Genomic DNA, 10744 nt, shown 5'->3' with positions numbered 1-10744 from the left:
CTTTCCTTTTAAGAAAAGCACTCCTTAGAAAACCGTGTCTTATATCTTCTTGTCACTTTGGCCCCGAATTTCAAGAGCTATCCAACAATTTTTCTCTACAAATTATTATTATAATTTTTTTATGTAACAGGAGGCAGACGAGCAGCGTGGACACTCTTAATGCCAGAAGGCTCGCGAGGGCGTTGCCGGCCTTTTAAGAATTGGTACGCTCTTGTCTTGGAGGACTCTAAGACCTATGAACATCAAAATTACACATTGAATGCTTCTAATTTTACATTTACTGCCAGTTCTCAAATCAAGGGCGTAGCACGGAAGAGAAAAACTGGCAATAAACTCTCCGCCACTCTTTTTAATCGTCATATTATGTAATAATTGTCCCACAAATGTCTATAATTTTTGTCTTCCATCGACAAGTTCCAAAAAAGTTTAGTTAGCTTAATCAAAACATAACGCAATACAAACAAAACCACAGTCAAAAATCACCTCATTTCTGAATACAAATTTTACGACGATCATAAAAACCTTGTCTCACCTGGCAAAGGCGTCGCCATTCGAGTTACTCCGCCCATCACCCATCCCTGTCGCACAGTGAACCCTCTTTGAAATGGGAAGCCTTTGTCATTTGACCCCGTGATTTCGTTGAGTGAGGGTGTGTGAATAATTTATTTTTGTGATTTGAAATTAAACACCGGTGACAGTGCAATAAGTTTTAGTTTATAATTAGGTAAGATTTTTTATTAGTATTATTTTGATAAAGGATGGATTAATTGGGAAATATCAAAGTATATTTCAGTTAAATGTTTTAAAATTACGTTGATAAAAAAGTAAATTTAACAACACAAATTTTAGTTGCATTTATTACAAAGGCTTAAAAATATTTTTATATTCCCTTATTCAAGTAAATCAGATGTACACAGTTTCATGTTTTACATAAAATATTGGTAACGTTATTTTGTATTATCGTACATCTATTTCTCTCTCTCTATTTCTCCTTTTGAGTAGAGACTCTTGGGCCGTGGGGTTAAATGCAAGCGCTAATTAATGATATAAGTTGTATCTGGTAGATAGTAGCCGGTGCCCCAGAGATTTTGTTTTCCTGGCTTAACAAATAAGTATCGCAATACAACAAGGAAATGTCAGCGTTAAAGATACACTTCCACAGGAAACAAATTTATAAAATTTGTTTGAATTTACTATATATAAATAATTTAACATTATATTACCTGTACGTAAAAGATTTATGAAAACGGCTACACATAACAGTTAAGTATAGAGTTAAATTAAATTCGGATAAATAAAGATAATATTATAATAATTAAGTGTTAGTAAAGGTAATAATAGTTCTTATAGAACACAAAAATTTATCGACATAATAAAAAAATGTTTGCGTGTTATTTGTTAACACTACTCCGCCAGAGGGTCCTAGGATCGATCCACGTTGAATAACTCAATAAGTTTAAGCGGATCTAATGCAAATACAAATGATTATTTATACACTTTATTGTGATATGAGTACATATATCCGGGGATGGTTGAGCATATTTCTAGTATTTTACTCATTTTCCATGACATTACGGCTATAAAAATGATTACTTTAGCAATTTTTTAAGTCCGTGTTTATTTATTAACACTGTTTCACATAACTTGTTACATAAAATGTCCAGAAATAATAACGAGACCTTACATCTCTCAAATTCTCGTAATATTAACATGTGAAAATAGTATAAACATATAATATTTTTTCTTCCGGAAATATGCCATATCTAGAGGGATAATTATCTAATATCATTAGTTTTTACAACGCAATATAATATACATAATAGAAATAAGAAAAACAAGACATATCCGTTTAATAACTAGAAAAAAACAAGATACTTAACAAAAAAATAAACAAAAGAAATACATATTTGAAGAACATGAGATTATGGATATTCAATTATTTTTTATAGCAAATGCACTAACTGTTATCGAGAAATCTAAGCTAATATAACCAGTAATGTATCGTACTAAAATTCTAAAAAAAGTAACGTTAGAGCTTTAATAATAATCAGATTTTTAAGGATACGGTACAAAAATATTATGGTTGTACATAAATCTCATGCTACTAAAATTTATAGTAAGTCCATTTTTAAAAACTCAATAGGAAGAGGAACATCTGATCTTGATATGGCATAACCAAATACTGCCCATGTATACTTCGACAGTTATCCATTCCCGTTGACTATAAAATATTTATGTGTTTGTATCAACATAAACATTTCTAGAATATACATTTACATAAGATTTTTTGTTCAATATTATTATGTCACTAGATTTACATGCAAAATAATCTCAAGTATGATCGCTTCCCGCCTTTGCGAGCGAGTGCCGACTCCCTAATGTCAAAACCCAAAACATTTCTGAGAAATTGATTCTACCGCATCTACAGTGGATTTCGGATTAATACAAACAGCTGAGTTTCATCTTTGGACGTCGAGGCAAAATACGAAATTCATCGTCGTTACATAATATCTGAGGCTTTTTAAGGCGTTTTTAAGACCACCATTATGTGATACCCATTGAAGTATTTTCGACCAATTCGCCTTAAGGTTCTTCATAAAAAAGAGCGTAATAATGCCCTCTGGCATTAGGAGTGTCCATGGGCGGTCACTGAAAATCAGATGAGCCTCCTGTCCGTTTGTACACTTAAAAAATAAACGCTTAGATCGTTTAAACTTATCTATTATTTGAAAATAACATACTTTTAATATGACCCATTTTCGTCGGTCGAAAAATGTTTTTAAATAGTATCCGGTGATGTGGGATGTTATGAATACAATGACAATATTTTTACGTGAACACTGAACAATTTTAAATTATAAATAGATTCGTCCATAATTTTAATCGTGTTGATAAAGCATGCTTCGGATTGGCTTTATAATTTTTTTTTAATTTTATTCTTAGTCAGTAGTAGTAGTCTGTGCCTACACTAGAGGGAGATTTAGAAACGAGAATTGGCGCGAACTGTCAATCCTTAATCTAATAAATTTTGACGTAGGTACTTCGACTTACCACTTAGCTTCGAATAGGACCGTCTCAGACGCGCATTGGAGCTTGTAACTGTCTAAACCTGTTACTTTATGACAGTTTTTCTTATAATATTATGCTCTAGAATCTTTAGTAAATTCTGCTGATACAGCCATCGTTTTGGTTATATGTGATTTGAGAAGTGATGTTATTCTACATTCTTATAGGACGTAATTGCGCATAGATAGAGTAGGTAATAAATAATAGGTAGGTCACAGACAGAGCTCAAACGCATTCCACTTAAATAGAGTAAATTTGTGTGATTTACATTTATTTCTTTTTTAATTTAAAATTCTTTACAGTAAATGAAAAACAAATAACATAAATTACTGGGGATGCAAATGGCGGCCTTTTCGCCCTACCCTAGTGAGAAAAAAACAATAAAGAAATATTAACAAATCAACATTATAAAAATTACAAGTTACACTTAAAATTTTGGAATTACCAAAGTTAATCGAAAATAATTTAAATAATATTAAAAATTGACTTCTCAGGTACTATTTAATGATAGTAATTAGTTTTGCCAAGTTTCTTCGCACTGGATATATTTATGTTACAAGTGATCATGTTTTCGAATTAATAATATATTAATATATAATTTTAATATATTATCAAAAGGAATCTCTGGTAAGATAGGTTTTTTTCTCGAAACAAATGCAACATTGATGTTGAAATAGATATATTAATTTTAAAATTGTGCAAAAAAGAGCTAGGAGAGGCCGCTTCTTTAAAAATAATAACGAAATGCAATTTTGTAATTATTATTTATACAAAATCTCTCTATCAATATAATATGACTATTGGCTCTTCCAAGATTGGTGGTTCAAGCTTCTTCATATTTTCCCATCTCTTACAATTGTTTTTTTTACAGACTGTAAGAATCGGTGATGAAATCAACAAATATGGATTGCTCAGACCGACTTAGTCCAGCCAGTGACATGACTAGCGAGTCAGAAACGTCACTTCCGCCATTCCCATATGAGAATCAAAATACCAACTTCTATCAACCGGATACACAGGAAAAACAATATTTTTCCTGCAAAGAGAAGTCACCCACCGAGAGAAGCAAAGACGTTTACCTACAAGAGAGCAACAAGAATTTCGATTACCTAACCCCGCCGCGGAGCAAAAAATATTTGAATTTCGAACTTAAATTGCCGCCAATAAATGATAACTTCTTTCAAATTGAAACCGAGGAACGAATGCGTTCATATTTCAACGAAACACAGAAATGCGTTCAAAACGAAAATAATTTGGCCGGAATAGAAATTGAGATAAATAATCAAAATTTTGAAAACGTACCAAGTGATGGGAGATTGTCTTATTTCGACAGTGGTGCAATGAGGCGAGTAAATTTCAATTCCGAGCAAGTGCAATGTATGTGTGAGGCGCTACAGCAAAAAGGCGATATAGAAAAGTTAGCTGCATTTTTATGGAGTTTGCCCGAAAGCCAGCTTGTCTGCGGAAATGAGACTGTTTTGCGGTATGTTTGTTTATATAAAAGTACTTTTTCATTGTATATATGGAAAGCAGAATTTTATTGAATGTTTAAAAATTTAATAAATTTTAGGGCCCGCGCTTTGGTAGCATACCATAGAGGCGTATATCAAGAGTTGTACGCCATCTTGGAAACACACACATTCCCGCCAAAACATCATTCAATGCTGCAGACTCTGTGGTACAAGGCCCATTATAAAGAGGCAGAAAAGGTTCGCGGGCGGGCTTTAGGTAAGTTTTTATTTTTATCGACTTGTTTTTTATTTGTGGTGTGCATTATGATTTTTAAGATTTATTTTCCTGTGGTTGACTTGGTAGCGAATAATGTGAGTCTTTGGCTCGATTACCGACGATAAAATAATTGTTTAGGTATAGATAATAGAACGCCCATCATCTTGCGTATTATATAGTTTTGTTGTGCTTCATACCTACAGCGCTTTTAATTTAAATACAGTTTTACAGGTTTAAAATTCGTTTGATTATGCATTTGGTCGATTTCATATATTGTACTTATATCTTTATTGTTCCTTCTTTATTAGTACTACCTGCATGGTCACAGTTTTGCAACATTTAATACAAAAATATTAATCTTTAAATAATTTTAGGTGCTGTAGACAAATATAGATTAAGAAAAAAGTATCCGCTACCAAAGACAATATGGGATGGAGAGGAGACAGTCTATTGTTTCAAAGAGAAAAGTAGAAACGCTTTGAAAGATTGTTATTATAGAAATAGGTGCGTAAATACGATGCAAAAATTATCATCAATTACATAAATTCACAGTGTCGTGACAAACTAATAATATAAAAAATAATTAAAAAAATAAAAATTCTATTTATTAATATTCGTTCCGTATGGTAGAAGTTCTTCCAAATAGTAAAGTTAAATTTAACAGGAATCCCTATTACTGGCATAAGCCTCATCTAAGGTGCCATTAAAAAAATAACTTTAACTACTAAAGAAAATATTATCGCTTTTGAAATTCCTTTGTAAGATCACGAAAAGACTTTTTTAAATGAAAAGCGAATTATATTATTTAAATAACTCGACATTTCGAGTTCTTTACAGCCATCGTGATCAGCGATTGTATTAAAACGTTTTCACAGATATCCCACACCCGACGAGAAACGCGCACTAGCACAAAAGACAGGTCTGACATTGACACAAGTGTCGAATTGGTTCAAAAACCGGCGGCAAAGAGATAGAACCCCTCAGCAACCGAATAGACCGTAAGTATAGTTAAATACTCATAATTGTTATATTTATATGTATAAATGATGATATATTTATTGCACACACAAACTGTTGGAGTGACGTTTTTGTGTAGTGATTATTCGCGCCAACTCTCATTACCGTCTTGGGGCGCCCTTTTCTTCTTCTTCCCCTTAGTCCTTTCCCTAGAGTTGTCTTTAAAATCCACCTGTGTATCATGATGGTTATAGCTTGCTTAAATTTCGCTAATGGAACATAGACTTTTGTACTAGGGTAATTAGAGCTGAAATTATTTGAGTATTGGCAGGTATAATAATGAGCATGACTTCATTATTCCACCTGCCTGCAAGCATGAGCTTGGAAGCAAATTTTTTCAATTTTTCCAAAGGGATAGGCAGGGTCGTCTATCGCTTTATCTACTTTCATGGCATTCACCATGCATACTCTTCAATAGGTAGGCCAGGTACGACCAAGGTAGGCCTCATGGGTAGGCCCAATACGACTTGGTTTAATGATTACCAGGCCACAGGATCTTCAAAAATAACCACTCAATACATTTTCAAAATTTTGAGAAAACATGCGATGTTGCGGGCAGTTTTTATGTCTCAGTTCACACATTGAATGCAATCCTACTAATCACCGCACCATTAGTGACCATTAATCAATATAACAAAAGGACACATGTGCCCAACTTTTTCTTGATTATAAAAAATACGTGTCATGAATATACCATAATGCATGTGTTTCGTGATTTATCTAGACGATTTTGTGTTAGCACAGTTTCCTACTAGAAATATTCTATATTTCTAACAGCGTTGCATATATATATATGCAACGCTGTTAGAAATGACACGTGTAACCATTAAGGACTGGGTTATTTATGTATTATCTCTTATTTAAAAATCGATGAATTTGATGATATCATTACATAAAAATATGTTTTTTTATACATCATTGTTTGTCTCTTTGCAATTGTGTTAACTAGAAATAATAATTTATTGTCTACTTTATTTTTTACTAAGAACGTCTTATTTTTACACAGATACAACTTGCCTACAGCAGGTTCGACCCATATTAATGAATAATAATAATAGCCTTTTACACAGATACTTTTACACTTAAACGGATTTATATATCTATCTCATTTTTTATCTGTTTAACCTTTTTTGGCAAATGCATTCTCCGTATTCCTCCAGTGTACTGTGATACTATTTGCCATGTACCCGATGTTAATATCTCATCTATAAGTCTATACACCTAAATTTTCTGCATCTTTTTCGTTAATTGTATGTACCTTGTATAATCTTGATCCACTTTTCTGTTCCTCTTACACGTGCCCCGCCCATTTCCACTTAGGCTATTTATTTTTATTGTAACATCTGCTACCTTAGTTGTTTTTCTTAATGACATATTCTTTTCTTTTGAATTAATATATAAGTTATAAATGCAAAACAGAACTAAATAAACGCAGAATTTCAGTCGTAAATTTATATGTACAATGAATTAGTCTTAGTCTTAGTTAGTGCCTGACGCACGCCATTAACTTTGTGGGTCTAATCCAATCCGGTTTCCTCACGATGTTTTCTTTCACGGTTTGAGCGATTGTTAAATGCGCACATAGAAAGTCTATTGGTGCACAGCCGGGGTTCGAACCTACGACCCCATGGATGAAAGTCGAGCTCTGATGTCACTAGGCCGAGACAGCTTTGACAATTTATATATGCCTAAAGAAAAGTACCATAGTCCATAACGCATTGACTTCAATGAAGATCAAGAGCAAGAAGAGATTTAATAATGTTAATTTTTGTAAAATTTATGTGCACCATAATTGTCACGTATTTTAGAATTAATAGATTTTAACTTATACTTTAGAAAATGGACTATTTAAAATAAATGGATGTAATAAAGATAGTTAGTCCCATAAGTTCTGTTACAAATGAAAATGCATTTGTTTCAACCTTTTAATTATTTTGATTTTGGTTATAATTAATAAATCCATAGAATGCGCAATACTCAACAATTTATTTTTTCTAATATATCTATTCTAGCTATAAATAATCCTACATAAAAACTTTTCTTTTTTTAAACTTTTTAATTATTTCGAATGTGGAACTCCTATATTATTTAAAACTTATTTCAATTTTGCGCCATTTCACATATTTTTTTGAGATAATTATCATAGTACCTACAATATGTAATGGGGTGTTAAAGAAAATGGGATTGCAGTGAATGCCTTGCACAAAGTGGGTGTGGAGCCGTCGGTCATATTCCAGAAACTTCAAAAGCTTAGTATCAGCCGTATGTTCGTATATTGTATTATCAACAGATACAACAACGCTTCGTCTATGATAGACCAAAAAAAAATCGCCGCATGCTGTTAAAACTACAAAGGCTGTTATTGTCGAAACCCCAATAGGAACAAAATAAATAAATTAGGAGCTTAGGTAATAATTCTAACTAGATTCGATATTTAACACTTGTTAATATTAAAGTCGACACTTAACCTTGATTGAACTAAACAATGGCGGTCTTATGTTGGCGCTCGTAAAAAATAATTATATTTGGGCTACAGACCATATTGTTTATTTTTTCGATAAGACTGAAGTGTCGACTTTTAAATGTCGGTGTCGGGTACCTACTTAATTTATTATCTAACTTCAGTGTAATGTGTTTTGTACCGATTTAAAGACATACAAAAATTTTCCTCTTAGAGGACTTGCAAGTCCGTTGCCTTTTGAGAATTAGTACGATATTTTCTCGATATTCCTATGTCGAATTCTTTAGGAAATACTTCAGTGGCTAACTTCAGTTGTAACTCGTGAGTGCTTCTGTGATTTTATATGTTCAGTGATAGACAACACCTCTGCCTTCTCTGGAGAAAGATAGTACTAGGTACAATTAGTGAAGAGACAGAAAATTTAGGTGGATATGTAGACTTATAGATGAGATATTAACATCGGGTGGTACGTGGCAAAGAGGCTCACAGTACAGTGGAGGAATATGGAGAATGCCTTGGTTGCACCACGTCAACCTTGAATTGAATTTAGTTACACTATTCATAATCTTAATATATATATTTCTTGTGTGCGTGTGTATGTGACTGAACTCCTCCTAAACGACTGGACCGATTTAGACGAAATTTTTTGTGTGTGTTCAAGGGGATCTGGGAATGGTTTAGATTCACAATTTTGTCCGCTGGACAATGTTTTTTTAATTAATTTTCAATTTATTAGTTGTTGTTGATTTTGGAATGTTTTACATTGGATCCGACAGACGGCGCTACCATCGCAGTGTCAAATTTTAAATAATATTCGAATTTTAATTTTAGTCTGTCCCGAAATTTAAAAAAAGTTTTGTTATCATTGTGTTATATCGTGTGTGACCATGTGCTGGATCGTTAGATATTGTCATAACATTTGAATAATAATTTTCATCAAAATGGCTTATTAAAAATTGAAATTTTGAAATTAAAGACGTGTAGACAGGACAACGTCTGTCGGATCTGCTAGTATTTATATATAAAGCACCCAAAATGTACAATTATGGTGAACCCAACATTTACTATTACATACGTATAATTCACATTTTTGTAAGACAAAAACAATTGATTATTTACAAATAAAAATAACCACAAACATACTTTAATAAAAAATATGAAAGTTTTAAGTGAACACTGAATTCAGTGGCCCCATACTATCTTGGAGTGACAGCTGTACACACTAAAAAAAACTACATGTTAAAATTTAAATAAAATTACTTAACACTTAGGAAACAAATAGAAAAGTTCAATTTCATTCCCAACCCAGGCAGGTTGTTCCAGCATATTATAGCATTGTATCGAGAACTTCTAAAAACTTGTAAAATTTTGTTACAGAGAAATTTTGGTGCCAGCACAGCAAGGCGGTTGGGCGCAGTCATTCCTACCTAACGCCTATTACCATAAAATACAGGATACTACACATTATTTACACGGCAATACGCCATAGAATATGTTTTAACTTTAATAGTTCCAAAAGTTGGGTTACTCTGATAAACCGATTTAAATTACTGGAACGGTCTTGAGTGGTTACATTATTATAATGAAATATTAAGATTTACAATATGCGATGCGGTGAAACTGTTAAATTGTAATTAACGTACCAAAACTCAATATTGTAATATGGTTACAGATTCCATTAATTCAAATCCAACAAATGCCAAGTTTCGAAAAAAACACATAAAAATAAAAGAAAATCATAGCTTTAACCCTTTCCGTTGATTAATTAGTAATATTACGAATATTCCTATATTGAGAATATAGACAAGACTCACAGGTTTTAATGATTAAGTTCTCTCAACATCCGTAGCGCTGATGCCGTAACCTTGGCAACGCGCGGAACAAAAATTCAAGATTGAAGTCGGGATCGCAATTGCTCCAATAGTATGTATAAAAAGTGTAGTAGTATAAAAGTGTAATATGTATATATTTCCTACACATATATACGGGGTAAACACCCCGTGCATTAATATGAGTATTTTGTAAAAGTTGCTGTAAATAAAATGCTATGAATTTGATATAAATTTGTAATAATAATTCGATGTTCGTGTGGTCCACCACAGATCATAAACGTACTGGTTGAACAGACCAAAAGCATAGACTATTATTAAATACTTAGAAACAATGTATAGTAAGAAATTTGTTTTGTTCCTATTAAAGTTATTAAAATGCCTATTATTATAATTTAGACAATAAGAAATGGTTTACCTAATTTATTAGTTATAACAACTATTTTTATTTCGTAGAATACTTAATTATTCTCTCGCTGTAAATTGCATTATCAGTATTATGAACAATATTATATATATCCTCTAGGTATATTGAATAGGTGCTATTAATTTTCATTGTATTTCTAGTCTACGAATTAAAAAAAATATCATAATTTAAGATTTTTATTTTTACGTTACAAGATAAAAAACATCAATAAAATTC

The 10744-nt window shown here is 32.2% G+C and overlaps 1 protein-coding gene across 1 annotated transcript; it reads left to right on the top strand.

The window, feature by feature from the left end:
* The first annotated feature begins 628 nt into the window (after window positions 1-628).
* On the top strand, window positions 629-10632 carry LOC110997780 (protein sine oculis-like). The gene is made up of 6 exons (XM_022266094.2): window positions 629-724; window positions 3938-4549; window positions 4637-4794; window positions 5169-5298; window positions 5670-5792; window positions 9650-10632. The coding sequence occupies exons 2-6, from the start codon at window positions 3954-3956 to the stop codon at window positions 9759-9761; spliced, it is 1119 nt and encodes a 372-aa protein (XP_022121786.1). The 5' UTR covers window positions 629-724; window positions 3938-3953; the 3' UTR covers window positions 9762-10632.
* Window positions 10633-10744: the final 112 nt, after the last annotated feature.

Source organism: Pieris rapae, chromosome 9, assembly GCF_905147795.1.
Source record: "Pieris rapae chromosome 9, ilPieRapa1.1, whole genome shotgun sequence".
In the NCBI taxonomy this organism is placed as follows: Eukaryota; Metazoa; Arthropoda; class Insecta; order Lepidoptera; family Pieridae; genus Pieris; species Pieris rapae.
The sequence above is the reverse complement of the archived record's forward strand: the minus strand, read 5'-3'. Positions and strand labels throughout refer to the sequence as shown.